This window comes from Nasonia vitripennis (assembly GCF_009193385.2).
Source record: "Nasonia vitripennis strain AsymCx chromosome 4 unlocalized genomic scaffold, Nvit_psr_1.1 chr4_random0003, whole genome shotgun sequence".
NCBI classification, from domain to species: Eukaryota; Metazoa; Arthropoda; class Insecta; order Hymenoptera; family Pteromalidae; genus Nasonia; species Nasonia vitripennis.
Window position 1 is genome coordinate 719,799 of NW_022279638.1, and position 25,940 is coordinate 745,738.

General features: G+C 35.0%; 2 protein-coding genes across 7 annotated transcripts in view; one reads left to right on the forward strand and one right to left on the reverse strand.

Moving 5' to 3' along the window:
* Positions 1-25,940, reverse strand: part of LOC100679361 (SNF-related serine/threonine-protein kinase) — a 738,484-nt gene that overhangs the window by 626,077 nt on the left and 86,467 nt on the right. Inside the window, exon 3 of the transcript XR_004227332.2 lies at positions 19,080-19,562. The gene's annotated coding sequence lies outside the window, so the exon portion shown is untranslated. The remainder of the gene's footprint in view (positions 1-19,079; positions 19,563-25,940) is intronic.
* LOC100113956 (syndetin) overlaps positions 1-25,940 on the forward strand; it is a 272,371-nt gene that overhangs the window by 102,433 nt on the left and 143,998 nt on the right. For 4 of the 6 annotated variants that reach the window (XM_031928103.2, XM_031928108.2, XM_032601893.1 and 1 more), the window contains 3 exons: positions 17,451-17,912; positions 17,997-18,118; positions 18,183-18,372. In XM_031928103.2, coding sequence (XP_031783963.1) covers positions 17,451-17,912; positions 17,997-18,118; positions 18,183-18,372 — 774 coding nt within the window. Of the gene's footprint in view, positions 1-17,450; positions 17,913-17,996; positions 18,119-18,182; positions 18,373-18,523; positions 18,774-23,454; positions 23,547-25,940 lie in introns of those variants that run through there. The other 2 variants (XM_031928106.2, XM_031928107.2) reach the window with 2 other exon arrangements.

Genomic DNA, 25,940 nt, shown 5'->3' on the forward strand with positions numbered 1-25,940 from the left:
GCGAGCGTTCCTAACCTACAAATCTACAAATAAAGGCGCGCAAATTAAAAAATCTACAAATTTATTTATTTTTTAATTTTATTAGAACATTAAAACATTTTTTTTAAATACAACAAGTATAAAATTATTTGCCAATGGACATCAGGTTATTGAAGTAGTAAACAGCAAACCTGTAAAACAAATAATGAATAAATATAATATTAAAATTGTTATTATAATATATAATTAATATATTCAATAAACATTTACCTGATGTATAGATTAACTAGTACGAAAGTGGGCTGCGGATGGATTGCAAAAGGAAATCCTGAAATAAATCAAAGAAATTATATTAATTTTTTTTTTGGGGGGTGGTTGGAAAGGGCCCCGACCTCGCCCTTCCCTGTGAGGCTCATCCCTTGAACCCTTAAAAGGCACCGAAGCTCTCCAACCTTCTGATGAACCTCCGTCCGTGCGATGATTTTGTTAATACACCTAAAAAATATAAAGTTTATTCAGTTTATGATTATAAGAAAGGCTAACAATATAAGAAAAGAATTTATAAAGTAAAAGACAAAGTTATTGCATGATTCAATAATTCAAAAAACAGTAAAAAATAATAGCATCATTTAATTTCTTATTATTAATTTTAATTTAAATCGAAAAAGAATTGAAAAAGCATGTCAATGTATGCATTCTGAAAGGTTCTTGACTAGTGAAATTAATTTTCTTTTTTAGATTGAGGTCTCTAAAATTTTACAGTTATTATAAAACCTATTACAAAACTATCTACCGTAGCAGATTTTATTTAACTTAACCCTGTGACACTGTTTACCTGAACAGCCAGACGCGCAAACTGGTAATGCGCCTCTGGCTTCACAGGTAAACAGCCACACAGAGTAGAGGTAAATGAAATCTGCTGTGGCAGATACTTTGGCAATACTTTTTATAATAACTGCACAATTTTACTGACCTCTATCTAAAAAAGAAAATTAATTTTACTGGTCATGAACCTTTCAGAATGCATACATTGAAAGGCTTTTTTAATTCTTTTTTAGTTAGAGGTCTCTAAAATTGTACAGTTATTATAAAAAGTATTGCAAAACTATCTACCGTAGCAGATTTTATTTAACTTAACCCTGTGACACTGTTTACCTGAACAGCCAGACGCGCAAACTAGTAATGCGCCTCTGGCTGTTCAGGTAAACAGTGTCACAGGGTGAAGTTAAATAAAATCTGCTACGGTAGCTGGTTTTGCAATACTTTTTATAACAACTGTACAATTTTACTGACCTCTATCCAAAAAAGAATTGAAAAATCTTGTCAGTGTATGAATTCTAAAAGGTTCTTGACTAGTGAAATTAATTTTCTTTTTTAGATTGAGGTCTCTAAACTTTTACAGTTATTATAAAACCTATTACAAAACTATCTACCGTAGCAGATTTCATTTAACTCTACTCTGTGTCATACTTTACCTGTAAAGACACACCCGCAAACTGGTATGCGCGTCTGGCTATATATTACAAAGCTATTTGTCTCAGCAAACTTGACTTAACAAATTTTGTTCAACACATACCTGCTAGATAGCAATCCAGTTGAGAGTCCTCCAAGATGATGTTATTGGAAAGTGCGATGGATGGTCAGCTTCTTAAATCTGCTCTCCGTTTGTGAACCTGCAACTACAAATATATTGTAAACAAAAACTGTAAATTTATACGATGGGAATCTATGGCAAATAAAAAGGAAATGTTGAGAGTCGTCCAGTTGATGTTGCTGGAGACTGATGAACTGTCAGCTTTTCACTCGCAGCTGATAAGGCTGGGCTTTCCTGTACAGCCGCCTGGACAGGCCTTCTATGCTGTTGCTACCCTCGATGATAACTTCTGCTTTTCCAGTGACTACATGAAGGTGATCCAACGTAGTTTAATTGATTTCCCTCTAGAAAACACGATACCCAAAGAGGAAGTTTTCACATGATTGCAGGAATGTAAGCCAACATTTTCTTGAAGACCAAGATATTTGTCTGCTGCACCATACATTTTATTTTTTCCAAAAAGCTGCTTCCTATGGTCAGCCTCTTCCCACCGCATGTTCAAGTTTGTTGGCCGATGTTCAATTACTGCTACAACTTTGTACTGACCCTGCTAAATAAACAAATTACTTGAAGTAAACAATTTTATAGAATAATTCAAATGCAATGTCCTAACAATCAATCTCTGTTTTAATTTTGATTAAATATGACTGAGATTGATTGTGAGGTTAGGTCAAAGTATACATACTCATGGTTATGTTTTTGAAGACTCCGAACTGCACAAAACTCATGAGAAATACTGCACTAGAGTTAATAACTGCACTACACACATAGTTTTCGTTTTATAACTCTTGTAAATATGTTTATTTAAACTTCTACTGCTGCTCCAATTTGTACTACTGCGCGGTGCTAGAGTAAACGTAGACTGCTGCAGAAGACACATCTCCAAATATGATGGCGTCTGCTTTGCATCCTTGCTCCGAAACGGGATATTGTATTAAAAAAATTACTTAATTTCTGAACAACAAAATGCATTGCAACATCATCGCTGTTTTTTATAAGTTGCATTGCAAACAAACAGCGCAGTGTACTGAAAAATTGCAGGCATATTGTCACTTCAACATGTCCCGCAATTTGTCGGCACGCGTGCTGACAATTTGCCTGCTTACAGTGCGCCTGACAAAAGCTGACCGCAAAATGACGGCAATATGACGGCAAACGCGCCGAGCAACGGTTGCGCTGATATTGCTCAGCATGCGATGTTTTCTGGGTATATATATATATATATATATATATACTATTAGTATATATATTAGAGCTTCTATTAGATAGAGGATGGTATTGACTAGGTGGAGTCTTATAGGAAGAGGACTAGTATTTAAGACTCCCGTGGTTATACATATGGCTCCAAGCGATGATTTCACGGTTTTTCATCAAATTACTGTGTAAAAAATTCAAACTGTTAACAATTAAATGTTGGCAACTATAAGTTTGGTTTCCATCCTGGTAGAAAATAACCTAACAGTTGATTATGGTTGGCGAACAAACCTAATAAAAACGTCACTTTGGCATACAGTTTACCGACAACCATTGATAAGACTTTCTACCAGGGCATCTTCATAAATCTGTATAAGAATTCTATTCTAATTTCTTCTTCATAATTTATGAAATCTATGAAAGAATTGCCAAGTGTTTGCAGTTTGCAAAGTTTCTGTATATAATTATAAATATACGTTAATAAATGTAGTGAAATCAGTTTTATATATGTCAAGCATTAAGCATTAAAGTTTAACAGGTGAGATAAGATCAGCTGACTAGTGGTTATTAAAAAAAAGGTTACTATTTTTAAAAATATTATTTTAATGCACACTTGCTGTCCCGTCGTCTTATAGTCTACGATGTACTGACTTAAAACAACTTATTAATTACTTAACGATCATTCCCCACGCAAATATGCACATTTATTGCCTTTTTAATGAAAACATAGAAATTCAATAAAACACTTCATCCATATAACGCAAAAGTTTATGGTAAAAAATAATCGTAAAGCCAATATGATTCCAAAAATACTTATTATTTTTGCAAATTATTAAATTTGGCTTGAGATTTTTTCTTTGCTGTAAACTTTTACGCATATATTTAAAGATTTTTACAATAAATCAAAGCTCCTTTTAGATTATAATAAAAAAATGTTGTAATTTTAATATGATTTAACAGATTTACACCTTAATAATAACAATTCAAATGTTTCATCGATAAACTATTAGACGACGGGACGGCAAGTGTGCATTAAAATAATATTTTTGAAAATATTAGTAACCTTTTTTTTTAATAACCACAAGTCAAATAATCTTATCTCACCTTTTTTTTATATAGCCCATACTTATTATTCAAATTTAACTGTCACTTTAACGTTGAAGTGTGTTCAACTGTATACTGAGTTAAATATTTATTCAAATGTAAATTTTTTAAAATGAGTTATATTAATGTGACTTTTGGTATTAAATTCATTTAGAATTGTACTTAATTCTAAATATTTTGATATTTTAACACTAAAATATGAATATATGTATATATTTATGTATGAGAAAGGCCTCAACATTATTTACAGTTTATGAATAATACTTTTTAAACTTTCTAAAATTTTAATTATTATTAATTGAATTATTTCTGATTCACCCCTTAGGAGTACTTCAGCAAATATACATCATTCTGGTCACTTCTTGTTCATTTTCGGTACATTTCCGGTTCATTGCCGGTTATTTTTAGTCACTTTTGGATCATTTTGTATTTTTTCCTATTACTTTCGGTTCACTATCGGTTCACTTCTGATCTACCTCCGGTTTACCTCAACCTCTAAGGAGGGGTAGTTTTGTCGATCAAGTAAACTTATAGCCGCTACCAGACACATTTTAATGTAATAGAGGATTTGAAATGAATCTATTTTTCACATTAGCGATTTTTAAATGTAATATTATCATTCTTATATAAAATTTCTCTTAGAGAATCTCGAATCTCAATTTTGAACTTGATCTCGTTCTCGAAAGAAGTGAGTGGAGTTAGTCGCAATAAGCAAACATCGCAAATGCAAATAAACAAACTAATAGCTGAATTCAAATGCGGTTATAGGGTTATAATGAGCATCCGTTGATGCCTACATAATTTCATTTCTATTATTGATAAAAGGAACATACAATTATTTACAAAAACTGCATAAAAAAGAAAATAATAATCAAAATACAAGATATTGGCGCGCTTTCGCTCTTTATCTAACCTATAGTATATATATCAAAATCAGAGTTTCGATAAACATTCAAGATTGATTTCCTTGATCAATTTATATTATGGATATATAGAGATATATAAATATGATAAATATGAAATAGGGATATATTTATATTATGTTTATATATATATATATATATATATATATATATATATATATATAATGGATTTATAGAGACATATTCTATTTTATGTAGCTTTTGTAAATTATAATTTCATCTTTCTTTACTTAGAATTAACTGAACAAAGAATTACAATACCAAGTTCGTTTTAAGAATCCATTATGTCTTGTTAGAGAAGTTATTACGGGGGCTGTTACCTTTGAACATCGCACCAGCGCGCGTCGCGCATATCTGATTCGCAGATCTGGTTGGTGAGACAGTTTCAAATAACTACCCCTAAAACGTGGCGCCCACGATTAAAGTCTCCACTGTGACGTTAAAGCTGCCATCCGTCAATTGATTAGCCAGAGATATATATTTGGTTATTTGCTCCTGACAGGCGCGGTCGAAAGCCTCTAGGCGGTTATCGAATGGCACGGCAACGTCAACGATGGTAATGCGATAGTTGACATCATGATAGTTGACGATGTCAAGTCTTACGGTCGCATCTAGGCCATGGACGCCCCGGACGGTTTGGTTGATTTGGACGGTCCCGGGACTCCTACTATTTGCTTTCAGTAGCCTGTCCTGCAAGTCTTTTAACTCAGCACAATCTCCCTTTCACGATTCCGGGCGACAGCGCGAGTAGGAATCACACCGGGGGTGTATAAAAGAGGGTGCATGCGAGCGCTCCCTATCGATTCCGTCACTCACGATCCAGTCTCCAAGTTAGGACTACACAGGTAGTCCTAACTCGGAGACGATAGATAGGATCGTATACTTGAGACGAACGTTCTCCGAGGTCACATCGACACGCGTTTCTCTCTTTTATACAATTCATTCTTGTGAATTATGATTAATAAACAGATACATTTAATGATGATCCCTCGTGTTTATTTATTGCTTCGGTATTTTCGCAGTGACAATGAGCTTAACACCTCACGGAGAACATAGTCAAGCAATGCTTTGCGGAGGGCGAAAGACTTTTGCCTGCTTCTGGTTGATGTGGTCGTCATCACTATAATCATCCTTCATTTTCTGCGTCGCACACACACACGTACATACTCGACCTCTTTGTCTTCTTCTATCTTCTTCGTCGTTTCTGACTTTCTTGAGAATGTCTGCTGCATAATTGCTGACTGCGCACCACCCATCCTCTGAAGTCAGCATGGCCGTCATAATCGACTCAGGAGTTACTCTGATGATAACTCTTAAGATCTTCTCGCTCCTGATGATACCGTGAGCACTCGCAAAAGACGTGCTCAACATCCTCTGTTGCATCCGAACATATTGGGCAGTTCGGACAGCCGTCTAGTTTGAACCTGTTGAAATCTGTGGGTAAATTGAGAACACTGAGGGTAATGTTAATAAGTAATAATTGTTTGTTGATACATGGCAATTGCCATAGTCGGCAGTACGTCTGCTCAGCTTAGAGTCTTACGAGCAAGAGAGAGTATAGTTCAACGTAGCATAGTCTGACTCAACGAAGCCGAGTGTACAGTATAGTATGCGCTTACTGTATATACGCGAGCCATACGCACTATGCTCGCGTTCGTAAATTCACATATTACAACAGAACCGATGCAGGTACGCCTGGAAACATCCGTGCCCGGTCAAAAACTGCGTGAGGTAGTAGTTAACTTTCTCATGTCTTCTTTCAATCCAGTCTTCTATCCTTTGTTTAAGGTAATAAGTCCATAGCCCCTTACCACTAGCGTCCCATCTGGTTTGCCATTCAGCCATCGTCTTCTTTTTTGCGGCATCGCAGATCTCATGGCTTTTGTCATTCGATCGTCTCCTAGTCATATACGTCCTTTATTTCGAACGCTAAAAGGTCAATAGGCGGCATGCCTGCTATAATGCAGACAGCATCGTCCGATACCGTAGGGTAAGCGGACGCCACTCTTAGTGCACTTCGCCTATACACGGTAGTCAACTTTCGTGCATACGATTTCACTTGCATCGCATTTGCCCATATTGGGGCTCCGTATAGCATAATCGATGTGCTTACACTGGCTAAGAGTAATCTTCGCTACTGAGTTGGCCCTCCTACATTTGGCATCAATCGTGATAGAGCAGCGCCAACTTTTGCTGCCTTATCACTTACTATTTCGTTGCTCCCTAAAAAGACTAGCACAGTTCAAATTTCACAGTTCAAAACTAGCACAACTCGCGTATTTCCCGCAAAGACTAGCACAACTCGCGACTTTATATTACTTAAAATGTGAGTATTTTACGTTTTTATTGGGTTATTGGGTTGGTTAAAACCATGAAAACCTTGGACAAAGACAACCAAACCTCGAAGTTTTGAAAAATTTTGGAAATTTCTAAATAAAGTAAACAATTTAAATAACTGTTTGTAAAAAACTATTGTATTTGAGAAAACAATTTTAAATTCGGTAAAAAGTTGTAAATTGTGAATATTTAAAAATGTTCAATAGGGACAGTTTCGCAAAAATCGGGAAATTTTTATAGAAATTGGTTGTTTAAAGTTTGAGTTGTGCTAGTTTTCGCGGCAAATGCTACTCTTCGCGGGAATGCGCAAGTCGTGTTAGTCTAGCGTGCGTCAAATGAGTTGTGCTACTTATGACGGAAAATTTCAATAGTGCTACTCTTTGAAGGGAGCAACTATTTCCATATGCTGTTTAAAACTTAGTCTTGCATCGATGGTGTTGCCCAAGTATTTGATGGTTGGTTGAAAAACGATCTCATGCCCATCCGCCGTCAGTGTGATTTCCTCCATCTTCTTCCTACTAGAAATAAAAATAACCGTTTTGTGACTGGTTTGTTCCAGACCCGTCTCTGTTAGCCATTAGTGTATTATTCGCTACTACCACTACTGCTATGTCGTCAGCGAATCCCACGACTGTTGCTCCTTCAGGTAATTGTAGCTTTAGTACTCCGTCGTACATGATGTTCCAAGTCAGTGGGCCAAGTACTGACCATTGGGGATGCCTCCTGTAACTTTCTAGGTCTTGGTACCGTCCTTAGTGTCATATAATAAGATTCTGTCTTTCAAGTAGTCGGGCATCATCCTTTGTATATATAAAGGCACATCTAGCTTCCGGAGTGCCTCGTGTATTTCACTTTTTTTTTCCTCCCTTCCATCTTTTCTCCTCTATCGCTATTTGTGCAGTGTCAATCACTAGACTAACTGCGTCCAGGGTTGAACGATTCTTTCTAAAGGTGCGGATGCATCCTTGGTTAACTAGAACCAAATCCACGAGAGCGAATGCTTCCAGGAGTACTCGACCTTTGTGGTTAGTCTATCATTTTAAAGACAACTTCATGCTGAAGCCTCTTGATTGTGGCTTCGTCTACCAGCACTGCTTTAACCGCTTCTTAAAGTTCCTGCGTTTTCACTTCCTTAGTGCGTCGTAGCTCCAAAAGAAGATCTTCTGCCACAGATTTGCGTATTTTATTTACGCTGTTACCAAGCACCGTCGGATTGGGGTCTGCTTTTATTTTCCTCAAAATATCAGCGTACGAATTTCCCTCAGCAGCTTTTATAACAAGAGCATCAGGCCTGGTGGGCCTCTCTCGTGGTTTTCTAGTGCCATTTTTATTCTTGGCACCAGTGCCTTCATGTATATCCTTTTTCCTCTTCTTTTCTTTCTTTTTCTCTTTTCTGGTGATACCCTCCTGCCAGGGTGGGTCTGCCGTTTTTCCGAAGACTGCTGTGATTAGATTTTTGATGTGACGACCACAGAGACTACTTCCTTATCTTTCCTTGTTCTCTTAGCGTAGTTTTTTTTGTCGCTCTTCTACCTGGCTTGATGACATTGCTTTATGTTCATTTAGCGTTTTTGTCGTCACCGCTTTTGATGCTTCTATTGTCTGTGATGCCTTGTCCTCCTTCTGGATATGCTGCTGATTCGATAACATTTCTGCTTTACTTAGCATCAATCCAAGTCTCTCCTTGCTCTTTTCCAGCGCCACTTGCCCTCTTTCAAGCCGCTTAACCTAGATCACAATCGCCAATAGATCGCTTTTAACAGACTTATGAAAGTTGGATGCGTTGGATTGTATTCCAGATCTCGAGAGCTCCTTTTCTTGCTTTTTCTCCTTGCTTGGTTAAATTATCCATGCTCGATGATAGTCTGCATCCCGGTATGTGTCCGATTACCCGCAATCCTCACGTCTATGGAGGCAGCTGACATGGCCCCAATACATGACTGTAAGCGGTGCTAGACTGGGAACATTATACCAGGATATAGCACGCAATACTGTCCTTGCCTCCTCCACTCTCTTGAACCTCCCACCCCAAATAAAGTGCTTAGTCCTCTGGAGAGTTTATGACAGATACCAAGCAATATCACACACTCGCCTTAGCCGATTGACCGGTACTGGCTATGTGACTGGCTTTCCGTCTTGCCGTCAGCGGGAGCCAAAGGTGATTCAGGTCACTTTGGATCGCAACCTTAGATTGCCTCCCCACCCAGGATCTCCTTTTGGCAGCTCACGGGTGGTACCGCACGGCAAACGCGGTGGCCTGATTTGGTCCACGGAGCATATTTTATTTCTACTCTACCCTCCGAGGTATATACCCCAGCAAGCTATCCCCCATCCGCCATCCGAGGGACGCGCCACATAAGGGTGTCAGGCTTCCCCGTGCGCGCGCGCGCGTGTGTGTACGTAGACGCGGAAATCAGTACATGCATTAAAAAAAATATATAATGTGCACCAAGGGCTAAGTGAGCTTTTCGGCCTCTTGTGGTTACAGTACTCGTCTGCGGCTCGTAAACGATCTTGCCCTCTGCTCCGGCTAACTCACCTTGACTCGTACTCTACACTTCGCCTAAAAAAAGTCCACTTTACGCCCTTGGTACACGAAATACTATTTTGTAATACATGCATGATTTTCGTACCTATTAAGCGGGCGTTAATACCAGTTCTTTTATCGGCGGACAGAAAAATTTGACAGTGGGCAAAAAAGTCGTTCATGGACAAAAACATTTTTTTATTTTTTGTTCGCTGCTGACTTTTGCCCACTGCTCACTTTTCTGCCTGCTGACGAAATTTTATTGTGAACTGCAAATTTTAAGTTTGTGAGGGTTTTTAAAATTTTTTAAATTTTAAGGATATCAATATATATTAATACTTTTGTTAATTAATGAAAATGTTAATAAACAATAATGCTATATTATTTATAAATATTCATGGCTGTGAAGTGGCTGTGTAAAAAAACAGCAAATTTACTTTCGTTTTATATCCATAAAAAACGTGAAAATCCATACATGCGTCACAAAAACAATGGTGTGCACCAAGGACTAAGCGGGCTTTTTGATGTCGTGTGGTTTAAAGTACTCGTCTTGGGCTAAGAGACGCACTTACCCTCGACTCGTGCTACCTTGCTTTCGACTCGTACTGCAAACTCCACACTTGGTCTCAAAAAGCCACTTTACTTCCTTGGGACACAATACATTATTTAATCATAATATAGTTTGACGTTTACTCCCATACAGGTCGGCAAAACTAGAATAGTTTCAACTCGACTGTTGTCCCCTTATAGTATGAAGAATTTTATGTGATTTATTTACCTTGATTATTTCCAAGGACGTCCAGACAAAACGTTCTGATGAATAGTAGAAAGAGATATTCAAAATAACAATAGTAAAGGAAAATGGTCCTAATGAATAATTATCAACTCAAATCTGATTTCAATTTTTTTTTCATATTTTCTCTTAGATTTGTGGACTTTTCTTGTCCCTGGTGTGGTCATACATAATAAAATAAGTCGTTTGCTGCCGAAATTGAATTAACACAACGAAAGTAATAAAACGATGTGAACAAAATGCTATGAAATCTAACTCAAAGTTAAATTATGGAACTGCACTAAAAATTTATCTTGAGAGCCGCACGCTTGGCTGGCTGAATCTCGTCTGACGCCCCTGGGTGGAGGGAGGAGAGAGAAAACTCCGTAGCTTTCTCCCACGAGCAGTCCCATCTTCCTCCACTGGCAGCGCCGCAAGCCTCGAAAACTTCCGCGCTAGCTTTGCACGCGCGTGTGCTCGAGTGAGGGAAGGTTGTTGTGCGAGAGTGTTTCTGTTGCGAATTACTATACTATGCGTTAAGTGTCCAAGATTCTAGCATTCTTGCTAACTCTTGATTTTATAATCGAAAAGGTTTGTCACTTAACATATAGCAATCAGAAAACTATTGTGTTCAATTAAGGTCTGACAAGGAAAGGTACCCAACCCGAACTCACCGATTTTGATGATTTTCATATATGTTGTAGAACATAAAAAAATAAGAGACACGTATTTTTTTTTATCGGCTAATTTTCACTTTTAAGGGGTAAAAACCTCCCCTAAAGTTAACCCCCAAAAAGCATTTTTTTTAAATATCTCGGCTTAAAATTAATATTTTTCAATGAAACAAATTGGAGGTTATTTCTTACAAAAAGAGCAAATATTTCATGGTGATTTGAAGAGTAAGGGTAGCATCCCCTATTTTTTAGGGGTTGAAAACATATATTTTTTGGCATAATTTTATAATAAAAATGTTTAAACCGACTAAAAAAAATTGGAAAAAATGTTTAAACATCCTTAATAACAAAATTTAGTTGACGTCTTTCGGTGTTTTCATAAATATTACCCCTAAGGGGTAAACCACCCCTAACACAAAATAACTGTAAATATGTAATTCAATACATAATATTTCGTAGAAAGTTTGTATATAGAGGTTTTCGAGGTCGCTGATTACAAATCTGTTATCAGATTTTGAAAATTCAAAATGGCGGATCCAATATGGCGGACGGAAATATCGAAAAAAAATTTTATATAATAAAAAAGTTTTAAACGGCTGAAAAATTTGGAAAAAATTTGTAAACATCTATAATAAACAAATTAAGTTTTTCGGTTTTTTCATAGATACTTCCCCGTAGGGGGGTAAACCACCCCTAACACAAAATAACTATAAGTATACTTCAATCCATAATATTTTGTAGAAGGTTTGTATATAGAGGTTTTCGAGGTCGCTGATTACAAATCTGTTATCAGATTTTGAAAATTCAAAATGGCGGATCCAATATGGTGGACGGAAATATCGAAAAAAAATTTTAACTTTCAAAAAAACTTGTTTACAAATGTGTGATCTTTGTAGCCTGTACATGTGAACTAAAGAGCCTTAAACCCTAAACCCCTAAAGAACAAATAGGCTAAATGGTTGTGCATTTTAATCAAACGACTCCAAACCCCTAACCTCCAGACAAGCCGAAGGCCTATGCTTTACCGTAGACACGAGTATAGACATATTACCAATATTTTATTCTATCATTTTGTATGTAACAAATAACGTCTCGTTTTATGTTTCAATCAAAGATTATTTATTTTTCTGCTTTTATAAATTAGCATAATTTCAAAAGTAATTTCATAAATTATAAAGTATTTCATAAATTGCATAATTATATAATTTTATAAATTCAAAAAGTCCACACTTTTTTGCAAATGAAAAAACATAGGTTAATAAAATTAGTTTATCAAACTCTTTTGCGTTTTGTAATAAAATTTAATGTTGTCAAACTTGGGAGTTTTTCATTGTTACAATTATTTCGTAAGCCGAAAGTTTTTTAGATGAATTCTCGAAGTAATGATTATTGTATCTATAGTAAAATATTTACAGTCTGGAATTCCATAATAATACTATTTGCTACGATTTAATGAATTTATCAAAAAATCTAAATTTAATAATAAATATTATTCTAATTATTATTATTATTTTTCATTATCATTGCTATTATCAGTATTACTGTTATTATTGCTATTGCAATTATGCTTATTCTTCTTCTTCTTATTATTATTATTATATTACTATGATAATTTTTGTTATTGGTAAATATACATAAAAGAATATTAATACTCGAACTTCATTTGCAATTAAAGAACGCGTTGTTATTGAAAGGGAATTTTATATGCATTCATTAGTTTAATGAATGTTATCGTACATTCAATGATAATTCCACAGATAAATGTCTTTCACTCATAAAAGTTGTTGACAATATGTGCGAATCAGTATGTTCTTTTTTTAGATTGTTTTCATCGAGTGTTTACCTCAGCTGCCTGTGTTATTTTTTAGGCAGTGAGTGAGTTTTGTGGGTATTCTAGTTCGATGCTGGAAAGTATGAATAGTACGTCTTTTTGTTTGTCAGTGGTATCATACAGTTGTAGAAAATTTTCTTTAGTGATTTTATATAGATTTACATTATTCAATTTCAAAGTGAATAAAAGTTGAATAAAACCAAAAATAGAGTTTTCCGAACATCACAAAGTGGAACGAGAATTCTTCTCCAATGCATAAATTAATGATTTGATTCAATTTACATTCACTCGTTTTATTCTGGTAGAAATGTAGCAGTCGTGCCTTACATGCAAAAACACAGCTTGTATAAATTTTACCGCTTGTTTTCATTTTAGATTGAAAAATGAAAATTAATCCGTTAAACGTTCTAAACTTATTATTAGCATACTTTCAAGCGTTAAACATACCAGATAGTGTCACGAATTATCACGAAACAGAGTTGGCCGAAAAAATAAAAGAAATTTTAATAGATGCAACACATGATTTCAACGATGTAGAAATGATTACTGATGACTCTTTGGATTTTCAAGAAGAGTATAAAGACCATAATGTGGAAATAATTGAAGATGAAGTGCAACATCATTTTCCTGATCCGGATATAGCACCAACAAATCAATGTACAGCAGATAATGAAGAACTAGATTTTGAATACAAAAAAAGAGCTGTAGAATTTTGGAGAAGTAGCAAAACGAAGCAAAATTTAAGTCTCAAAACAGTGCAAAACAGATTCAAAAAAGTATCATCTATTAGTCAGCTACGTCGTTGGGCTCATTCAATTAATAAAGGTGGCACGTATAGAGAAAAAGTAGCACAAATTTGTCAGTATACCCTGGATAATTTTAAAGCAGCTCTCGACAGTGGTTCAATTATCCATGATGAAGATATAATTCGATGGGCCTTACAAGCTAAAAAAGAAATTGGTTTTGATGATATTAGATTCAAAGCTTCTAAACATTGGTTACTCAAATTTAAGCAAGCACACCGAATAGTTTCTAGGAAAATAAATAAGTTCATAACAAGAAAAACACTAGAAAGTAGTGCAGAACTTACGGCTAAAGCTGAAGCATTTATCGATGACGTTAAATCGTGTATACCAAGGATTGGACTCGAAAATTTGTATAATACAGATCAGAGCGGATTTCAGCTAGAAATGCATTCTGGAAGAACATTAGCAGTAGAAGGAGAAAAGCAAGTGCAATGTCATACTATACAGCCACTAATATCAGCTACTGGACAACTGTTGTCGCCGCTATTTCTTGTTTTAAAGGAACCAAGTGGCAAGTTTGGCCCTATTGTAGAACAAAACATATTTAGACCAGAAAACATGTACGTGGAAGCATCCAAATCTGGAAAATTAACAACAAGTAAGGGAACTAATAACAATTTTTACATTGTAATATCGTTGATCAGTTAATTAGTAAGTCGTTTAATTGCAGATCACTTCAAAATCTGGTTGGAAAAAATATTTTATCCCTATGTAGGCCATCACTCAATACTATTACTTGATTCTTGGAGTGGTCATTGTGACAAAGTTATAGAAGAAACAATGCCACAAAATAAAATTATTAACATAAAAAAATTCCAACTGGAACCACAGGAAAAATACAACCACTTGATGTCTATGGATTCCGTATTTGGAAAAACTTTGTCCGAACATTTTCTGATAATGTAATGTTAATGGATCATGATATGAATTTACATGTGAGAAATAATATAATTAAACTTCAATCATTGGTTCACAACCAACTGTCTTCACCGAGATATATAGATTTGTTTAAATATTCCTGGTATAAAAGCGGTTACATCAATGAAAAACCAGATAAATTTGATAATCCTATAGATTTCAGTTTTGGAAAGTCTTGTGCAACACATTGTGAAATAGAAGGGTGCACAAACATTGCAATTGTACGATGTGGTTGGTGCAAAAAAGCATTGTGCTTTAAACACTTTTATGAGGACTACCATTATTGTAAAAACATCGTAAAATAATATATTTTATGCTCAATACAAAAAATGCACTATGGCAAAAGATAAAAGATTGTAGATTATTATTATACTCTAATATTATAAACAAAAATACATTATAAGTTGAATTTACAATAAAGGAATTTCAATAACATTCTGATAACAATTTCTACGGAAATTATAAAACTGCTTCACACACAGAATTTTCTTGTTTACAAATTTAGGAATTTGAGGTGGTTTGGTTAAAAAGCACAACCATTTAGCCTATTTGTTCTTTAGGGGTTTAGGGTTTAAGGCTCTTTAGTTCACATGTACAGGCTACAAAGATCACACATTTGTAAACAAGTTTTTTTGAAAGTTAAAATTTTTTTTCGATATTTCCGTCCACCATATTGGTTCCGCCATTTTGAATTTTCAAAATCTGATATCAGATTTGCAAAGAGCGATCTCGAAAACCCTTATATACAAACCTTCTACAAAATATTATGGATTGAAGTATACTTATAGTTATTTTGTGTTAGGGGTGGTTTACCCCCTAAAGGGTAGTATCTATGAAAAAATCGAAAAACTTAATTTGTTTATTATAGATGTTTACAAATTTTTTCCAATTTTTTTAGTCGTTTAAAACTTTTTTATTATATAAAATTTTTTTTCGATATTTCCGTCCTATTGGTTCCGCCATTTTGAATTTTCAAAATCTGATAACAGATTTGTAATCAGCGACCTCGAAAACCTCTATATACAAACTTTCTACGAAATATTATGTATTGAATTACATATTTACAGTTATTTTGTGTTAAGGGTGGTTTACCCCCTTAGGGGTAATATTTATGAAAACACCGAAAGACGTCAACTAAATTTTGTTATTAAGGATGTTTAAACATTTTTTCCAATTTTTTTTAGTCGGTTTAAACATTTTTATTACAAAATTATGCCAAAAAATATATGTTTTCAACCCCTAAAAAATAGGGGATGCTACCCTTACTCTTCAAATCACCATGAAATACTTGCTCTTTTTGTAAGAAATAACCTCCAATTTGTTTCATTGAAAAATATTAATTTTAAGCCGAGATATTTAAAAAAACGCTTTTTGGGGGTTAACTTTAGGAGAGGTTTTTACCCCTTAAAAGTGAAAATTAGCCGATAAAAAAAAATACGTGTCTCTTATTTTTTTATGTTCTACAACATATATGAAAATCATCAAAATCGGTGAGTTCGGGTTGGGTACCTTTCCTTGTGAGTCGAATGATTGCCAACTTAAACTTAAGCAATATATCGATTAATTACACACGACTCTTGATACTTACTATGAAATTTGCCATGCCCGTTACATTTCATTTATGGTACTGTCAATCAGTAACTTTCTGCATATTTTATTTGTGCACATACACTTATTAAATTCTTATTTCAGTTTAATGTCATAGATTTCCAATCTCGATTACACGACAGTCGAAGTTAAATATTAATAAATTTGATACCACATTCTGACATATAAAATAGTATATCGTGTACCAAGGACGTAAAGTGGGATTTTTTACACACACACACACGCACGCACGCACATATACATATATTGATATGTCCCATATGCGGGCAAAAAAAAAAATGAAAAACGTCCGCTAACATTTTTGTTTGCCCGCCTGTCTGAATAAAGTTACTTTAGTCCCGCTTAATAGGTCATAAAAACACAAAAATTGTGCTTGTGTTACAAAAATACTATTTTAGTTGTTCACCTATGAACAAAATAAAACGGGCATGGCAAGTTACGTAGTAAGTATCGAGAGTTGTTTGTAATTAATCGATATATTGCTTACGTTTAAGTTAGCAATCATTTGACTCAGCCTTTAATTGAACTCGGCAATTTTATGTTTGCTATATTATGATTAAAAAAAAAAATCTAATAAACCTGACTTTTTTATTGATCTCAGTTCTTTTATAATCTGTAATTTCGTTGTAAACGAAATAATGCTATTCTGTTACACTATGTTATTGTCATGCATGACATAACACGGAATGCATAAAACGCGCCTAACCCTTATTTGGTTAAAAGTTTTTTTATATAGATTTCATTTCGTTTTGAGCGATATTGTTTACACCTAGACACCAAATACTATGGAGCACACTACCCACGCCTCGTCCTCGGCCATCCTGTACACCTCGACACCGTCCTTGATTACTTGTTACACTTATACAACATGAACTACGGAGTGCACCAGCTCGACCTCTTCATAGGTCAACCTGTACACCTAGACGTCGTCCTAGAATATTTTTTACACCTAGACAACATAAAGTACGGGGCGTAGAAAAAAAAAAATAAAATCACATCAGTGGTTCATATACGTGGGGGAAGCAAACAAGTAATGCATATATCCATACATACGTAAATAATTTGATTCTTTTTAAAAAAACTTATCTTTTTAATTTAATGCAAAATTTTTTCATCACGATTTCATTAAATATGAATAAGAAATTGTTATATATTACTTCTTAGAGTGCATATTTTTTTACAGATAAACACTGAATTCAGTACTACACTTGGAACAAACTTAAAGCGTACAATTTCTCGTATAAAAGAAAATTTAATTATAAGTGAGATAAAAAATTCCCCTTTGAAGCATAAAGTTTGTCAACCGCATCGTTCTTCAGTAATAAATTTAGATGATTCAAAAAATGTATTTGGTCTTACTGAACGCATAGTTGCAGTAGAATCTTTGATATTTTTAGGACACCAATACGAATCGTTTCAATTATATCTAAATTCTATTATTATAGATGATCAAGAAAAAATTGATTTAAACCAATCTTATTTTCAAAGTGTTCCTCTTACAACTGCATTACGAAAACCTGTTTATATGGCAGCTATATTGAGAGCTTTTGATGTACCACACATTATATTTTCAATTACTAAAGAAGATTGGGAATTGAAAGACATCATGTCTCAACAAAATAGTTATATAAATTTTTTAATAGAGGTATAAGTATTAATAACTAATTTTTGAGTTGACATCATCCTTAGCTATGAATGTATATGGAAAAATTATTTGCATTTATTTTAGGATATTCGAATCATCAAGGAAAAAATATCAGTTATTGAATGCAATGTACCTTTAACGAAGGAAGTGAGTGAATCAATTTGGGAAAGCACATCAGATATTTTAACTTATTTACTAGTAGAAGGGTAAATTGAACAAAAATATAATGATAATTTTAATGAAAGGTATTATATTTGTATATTTTTATAGTTTTTCTGCAGTAAAAAGATGTTCAAATGAAGGTCGTGCTTTGATGCAACTTGATTTCACTCAGTTTGTAGCAAAATTTGAAACTATAACAGCACTACGCCCTATGCCACACCAAGAATTTGTCACAACATATATCAAAGCTTACTATTTACCTGAATCAAGTATCGAATCTTGGATTAGAGATCACTCTGTAAGTCATCTTAAAATTTACCAAGTCATAACCGAAATTACTTCATTAAAAAGACAGCTTTGATCCATAAAACTTTTTTATCCATTTTTTTCAAAATTCAAAGTTATCATGAAACATTCTTATTTTATTACATGCTGAAACATGAATGCAGTACGTGTAGCGAATCAGAGAACAACGTCTTCAATAAAATAGATAAATTTTTTTTTGTTTAATACGTGATTACCATACTTGAGTTGATAATCAAAAATGGGCTGCGTGACTTCAAACAAATATATTTTATTTACGTGGAAGTTGCCTGTTAGCTCGAGAACCTTATGTTACAAAAATATGTATATGCCTATGTCATAATCATTTTGGCGATATTAGAATTAAAGTAATAAGAAAATCTATCAAAATCCAAATTTTCAATATGATGTATGCTTTTTTTGGTTAACGCTACCTACAAAATTCAAAGCTTCCTTATAGGAAGTATACAAAAACGTTTTTTTTTTTAATAATTAGGTTTTTTCTCAAAAAATAATTAGCGAAATAACTTTGATGAATTGAAATTTTTTAATTGATTAGGATTGTCACAAAAAATTAAAAAATTGAAATTTTTTAATTGATTAGGATTGTCACGAAAAATTAAAAAATTGAAATTTTTTAATTGATTAGGATTGTCACAAAAAATTAAAAAATTGAAATTTTTTATGTCAGTAATGCTTTACCTTGCCATCAATCATTGTCAACATCATTTCAAATCCTATTTTACACCCAGCAACTTCAACATCATTCATGTTTTTTATTTGCTGTTGAAAATCTTCCGTTTTACATAATTCATCAGATTCTTTGCGATAAAAAATTTTAATAGGTCGACCAAGTCGAGTTGATGATGGAGCTGGATTTTCCCAATAAATTTGATTATTACTCTTGTCAACTAGTTTTAGTGGAACTAGCGATGAACAAAACAAGTAATCAAGAGCACTGCTTTTTTCACCGGATATTTGTTTATATCTGTTTGCATTAGTTCCATCAAACCCATATTTAGCATACAGAACTAAACGTGGATTTGTTTCTTTATCAAATGTTAATTTTAACGTAGAACATAATCTCTTGACAGTATGATGTAGCAAATCTTGTAGTGAAACTGTACATTCTGTTTCATTGATGTTTAAATTATGCGGATAAGCTTCTTTTTTACATTTGGCGATCTGTTGAACGAATATGTTTTTAAACTATTACAGTGAAAAAAGAACTGGCTATATGTGTAAAAAGATAGGCTATTATGTATTTGATACTAACAAGAAAAGTAAACTAAATAAATAAAAATTATATAATAAGATATTATACAGACCAATAAGAGACTGTTTAAAATTCATTAATTGAAAGTGCATGCATTTTTTTAGTCTACCAACACCAAATTTTTCATTATAATCATATTTGAGTACACTTTGCGCGTTGTTATCACGCACACACACGCGCACCCAAGACAACACACACACACACGTATACACAGACACAAAGATACACACGCACACACACACATATATATATATATATATATATATATATATATATATATATATCGTGTGTTATATATTATAAAATTAATATAGAGTTATAATATGAATAAGAATGTTACTTTTTATTAATATGTTAATATAGATGCCCTGATAGAAATGTTCTCCATTAATTGGGCAATAAATGGTGAATTTTTTTTGTCATTAAATTATACTATTAAGTTTAATTTTTCATATTTTTACAATTGGTGTATCTGTTCTTTTAAGGAACATAAAATGAGAAGACTTTTGTAAACGTATACTAGTAAAAGGGTTAATACTGATTTTTAAAATAATATGTTCGACGCTACAGCTCAAAAACTAATGAACTTGAATATAAAGATATTATGCATTCTATCTATGTTAAAAATAATAATCTACAGTTTTTAGACTTTAATTTATAATTTCAATCAGTATTTAAAAAAAAAGTATATTAAAATCTAACATACCAAATAGATACTCTATAATAAAGGAAATAATTACCAGGGTTTAGAGTGCAATCGTGTTCAGTTGTATGTAGTATAAAATGAAAATCCTTTTCTAACCAGTCTGCATACATACTCTCAAACTGTGTAAAATTTGTATGGTTTTTTGGGAGTTTATCAATTTTTTTTGTAATTGTTAAAAAAACTTGCTGAGGCTTTGTTTTAAAGCAGCCTGAATTTCTTCAGTTTATTGCAAATGAAATTTACCCACAACGTGTTTCACTATAGCCTCTTTTTGTTTAGCAACACTTCCACTATTATTATTCTTCCAAAAAGATATAACTTCTTTGTTTTTTATAAAGTAGTCACCCATTATAAAACAAAATTACAGCTATCAAAATCTAGATAACGTTAACTTGATGCACAATTTTCACTAATAATATCTACTGTTACAAATATAAATAATCAAAACGTTAACGCGTTTGATGCGCAATAATCTTCTAACTAGTCAGTCATGCACAGTTTTCACAAATAGTAGCTACTGTTACAACGACAGAATTATCAAAACGTTCACGCGTTTAATGCGCAATATTCTGCTAACTAGTCGGTAAAGTTACGCTTAGGTGAAATACACAACACGCATGTATATATGCCGGGAAGGAAACGTAAACACTGCAGGATTATTGAATACATATCAATTGTAGTGTTATGGAATGAATATGGGGGAAATCACTTTAAACAATACACACACACGCACTCACACACACACACACATATGCACTTTTCTCAAAGTACTATCAAAGATTCTGCATGATTTCCGTGCATAGACCAACTCCATCATATATATTGTATATATCAATATATACATAATATATTATAAATTGCGGGATCACTGCGGGGGAAATAGATTCATATATGTATTCATATAAAAAACATTTTCACCGGAAAAAAATTAATTTTTTTATGTAAGCCCAGGGGAAGCGTGAATTGTTTCCATTTTTTTCCCGAACGGTCCCACTGTGCGACGGGTTGCGCCAGTGTTTGCACGCGTCTTCTTCTCTCTAAAATCCTTTTCGCTCCCGTTGTGAAGCCGACGAGTTGTGCCAGCGTTAGCAAGATCGTCCGATCTGTTCGACATTTCATCTTCTTCGTCTTCCAGCTACCGACATGGGTCACTACTAGCTTTCAACGCCACTACCTTCGGCGCCAGCTTTGAGGAGAACTATTTCACTGCGTCCGAAAGTGGATCCCACTTGAAAAATTACCACCTTCAGGCCTTTGTGTATTATTTCGCCTGTTTTTCATGCACTTGATCAATGTGCTTTGATACCAAGTCGCGCAGTGCATCAAGACGCTTCATTTGATTGGCCTAATTATCCAGATTTATTCTCTCAACACCGGTTTTCTCCTCAACTTCTCTACGCAAGCTTGACAATGGCCGCGGGTGTCTCCCGTAGTTTAGAAACGCTGGCAAAACTTTGAAAGACGACTACGGCCGTGTTTACCGCATGTTAAAACTCGTGCACATGGACATTCCAATACCAGTGGTCTTCTTTCACAAAACTCGCTATCATCGTCTTTAAGGTGCGATTGTTTCGTTCTACGGAGTTCGCTTGAGGATGATCCGGTGATGTCGTGGCATGCTTTACACCATACTCCTTCAACACTCCGTACAAATACTGGTCGAACTCCTTTCCATTATTCAACAGAAAATACTGGGGCGTCTTCCATCTGAACAACACAAGCTCTTCGAGCGCGCGAGCCACTGACTTTCCGTATCGGCTCAAATTCCACCTACATTGTGAATAATTCTTGTAAAAGAAATTGTTTTTTGTAAAAGAAATCGATTAATTTGATAAATCTTTGTTCTTCAATTTAGAATTCAAAAAACGTAACCCTAAATTGATAGTGCATCCTCAATCAAATAAAGTAAAAAAATCAACTTCAAGTCAATAGCGCAACTTGTCTTATTAAAAATAATTCTTGCAAACATGTGTGGAATGAAAACGTAAGCAATAATGCAAAAATAGAAAATGTTATCAATAAATGTAAACAGCTTCAGATTTATTTGAAATATACACCAATAATATCTTCAGCGATAGCAATCAATAATCGTTAATCTAGTCTATGCTTCAAATTGCAGGCTTGTCCGCATTTTGCTTTCACAGTATTAAGTATTATATATTCTGCATAATTTTCTTTTTGGATATTTGCATGCATGCATGCAGTATCTCGTGCAAAAATATATACGCAGGAGAAGCAAAATTTCATGCTGAATTTTATGCACAGATACATGCATAGAATCCTGCATTATCCCAAGTCAAATTTTCGCGAATTCTCAACAGAAATTTCATCATAATAGCATGAACAGTAACATGCATAACCATATACAGTAAATCATGCAATATTTCATTCAGACAAACGTGCATAAGCTTATTATGCACATGTCATACAGAAGCAACTGCATGAAGTCATGCAGTTACATATGTAGGATATCCTGCAGGCTTTTTTCGTAAGATATCTTATGTTCGCGGCTATAGAATACTGTAAGTTATGCCTTAATTGCACATGTCATGCAGAAGCAACTGCATGAAGTCATGCAGTTACATATGCAGGATATCCTGCAGGCTTTTTTCGTAAGATATCTTATGTTCGCGGCTATAGTATATTGTAAGTTATTCCTTAATTGCATCGCTGTCGGATTTTGATTATGACCTGCCCGGGCTCTTAAAACCGCGAACAAGTTTTCGAGTGGATCTTGATTTAATCGCGATGTTAAGAGATAACAACCACCGCTTGCTTGTCTGTCCTCCCATTGCAAAAGTATACTGTTTACTGTTAAATAAAAAACATCAAAGCAAGCTGGATTTGTATTTAGATCTTCGCAGTTCCACGTTTTGATCCACCCTAAACTACTGTTTGAGCAATCGAAAAGGTCATTAACTTTTTTTAATAAAATTTGTCCCTAGTTATGAAAGAAGTAGTTAATATAGCAGATAAAACTGTGTTACTGAAAATTCGAGCCGCTGAGCTAACATTTATTAGTTCAAAAGTACTAGTTTCAAGATTATTTATAGTTAATTTAGGTGCTGATTTAGAAATGCAATTTTCTTCTTTAGCGTACAATTCTGTCAAAACGTCCCAAGATACTTCGTTACTCTCAACGGTCATTTGATGAGCCCTAAAATTATTACGGAGGCATTTAAGTAGGTAAGGAGCATCATAGTTAAAGAAAATTGTACATTTATATCGCTCAATGTAAGGTTTATCTTTCGTAATTTTTAAAGCTTTAACTGCAGTTTGATTTGGAGAATCTGCATCGCAAACCATGGATTTCACTTAAAAGCCAGTTTCTTCTACATAATTTAAAATATCCAAAATAATTTTACAGAGTTGAGTACCACGAACAGCGTTATGTGAAACATAGCAAGCGACAGGTTGTCTCCAATCATACTGCCTACCCCTTAACATGAAAACTAAAACATGCTCACCCGCCTGAGCCCTTCGACCGTGTTTAGCTAAATCTATAAACCTCTCAACATAATCTATTTTAGAATTGTAATCTAACCATTTTTTGATACTCATCTCATCCCACATTAAAACACATTCGCGTTCTTTTGAAGACATCGCGCCAGCTTTAGCTTTTAACAATTTAGACAAATTTTCAGATTTTCCCGGAGCTAAATCTATTGCATTAACTTATTTCCTAATATTTGTTACGCAAGGGAGAGCAAAATTCTGTTTATTACGTAAAAAACAATAAGCTTTAGGAGATGTATAAAACAACTGTAATAAAAATTGTTTTTCCTCATCTGTCCATTTACGTTTATTAACATGATTGGTCTGCATTTTAAAAAAGTTTAATTGTTTTACATTTAATTTTTCAAATTGTTTAATAAAATCTAAAGCTTTATTATTTTTTCTTATTTTTTTACATAAATTTACGATTTTTTTGTTTTTACTTTTCAAAACTTTTTAGAAATTCGTGATTTTATATTTCTGTTTTTTTAGTTGAGCTTTAGCGGCTATTTGTACTGATGTAAGCGGGCTAGTCGAGGTGGTCTAAAAAGGTCGGTGAAGAGAAGGAGGCACGTGTGCTTGTTGCGACATGCAGCTTGCTGATGTCAGTGGAGTTCGCTCCTTGGAGAGCGGAGTGATGAAGAGGCCTGCTGTAGAGCAGGCGGTGAGGAGGTAGGCAGGCCGAAAGGGCCTGCTGAGGCTTACCGTCCTTGGCTTCTTCGTTGCCTAGAGAGCGGACACTGCTCGGACCTCTCTAGGTCGACTCTTGGATCGAGTCTGGACGAGGGGGGGCCGCCCAACCCGGTGTAGGTTGCACCACCCAATTTACAAAGGGGAAAGTGGGGAGTCTTATCCTTTTGTTATTACGGGGCCTATCCCAAACAGGGATCGGTCCACTCAAAAATGACTAGAGGGCGCGTAGCGCTTTAGTCGGAGATCGTGAGATCAAACGCCACCGAGGCCATGGGTCCCGGAGGAGACTTCTCCTTGACCAAGGGTGCTCTCCCTAGGGGGAGTAGCATTGGAACCTTGAGGATCTCATTAGAGGTGATCTTCGGTTTGCGACGCTGTCCTGGGAGTCTGGGAACAGTTGGCCTTCGCTTCGTCGGCGATAGTTTCCCTGGTGGCGGCCTCCTCTTCCGAGGGGAGATGGTGATGCTCCTGCGTCGTGCTGTTTGCGCAGACTGCCTGGCCGCTATTTTCCGACTGACGATTTGTAACTGCGTTGTCGGATTCGTGGCTGCCGGAGTCGGGGTTGTCCGATGGTAGAGACGAATGTCCTGGAGCTCTGGATCAGTCGTGGGCTGTACAGGGATATCTATCAGTTGTAGATGTTCGGGCCATTCGGCGTTCAACACGTCGGATGATGATCCTAGGGTGTGTGGCCTTGACCCAGGCGGTGGAGTGGCGGGCGGCGGCAGATCCGTTTGAGTACTACTGTGTCGGCGATCTGGTATGGGATCGGTCTGGGTGGCGGCGTCGGCAGTGGAAGGCTTCCGATGCTGGCGTCGCTCTGAGATGAGCGATCGGTTGGACTCGGCAAGCAACAGGTGCAACAAGTTGCGCTCGGCCCTCAGCTCCTGAAGAGTTTTAAAGGTCGGCATCGATGTGCGCCGAATTAGCGCTGAGAAGTGCTGATTAGCAAAGGGGGAAAAGAAGTACACGAAGTATTTTTTTTTTAAAACAAAAATCAGATTTATTGCGCTAGAGTGTACTGTGCAAGTAGCCTGGGCTCCGTTGCTGCCACTCACAAGGAAAGGTACCCAACCCGAACTCAACGATTTTGATGATTTTCATATATGTTGTAGAACATAAAAAAATAAGAGACACGTATTTTTTTTTATCGGCTAATTTTCACTTTTAAGGGGTAAAAACCTCCCCTAAAGTTAACCCCCAAAAAGCGTTTTTTTTAAATATCTCGGCTTAAAATTAATATTTTTCAATGAAACAAATTGGAGGTTATTTCTTACAAAAAGAGCAAGTATTTCATGGTGATTTGAAGAGTAAGGGTAGCATCCCCTATTTTTTAGGGGTTGAAAACATATATTTTTTGGCATAATTTTATAATAAAAATGTTTAAACCGAC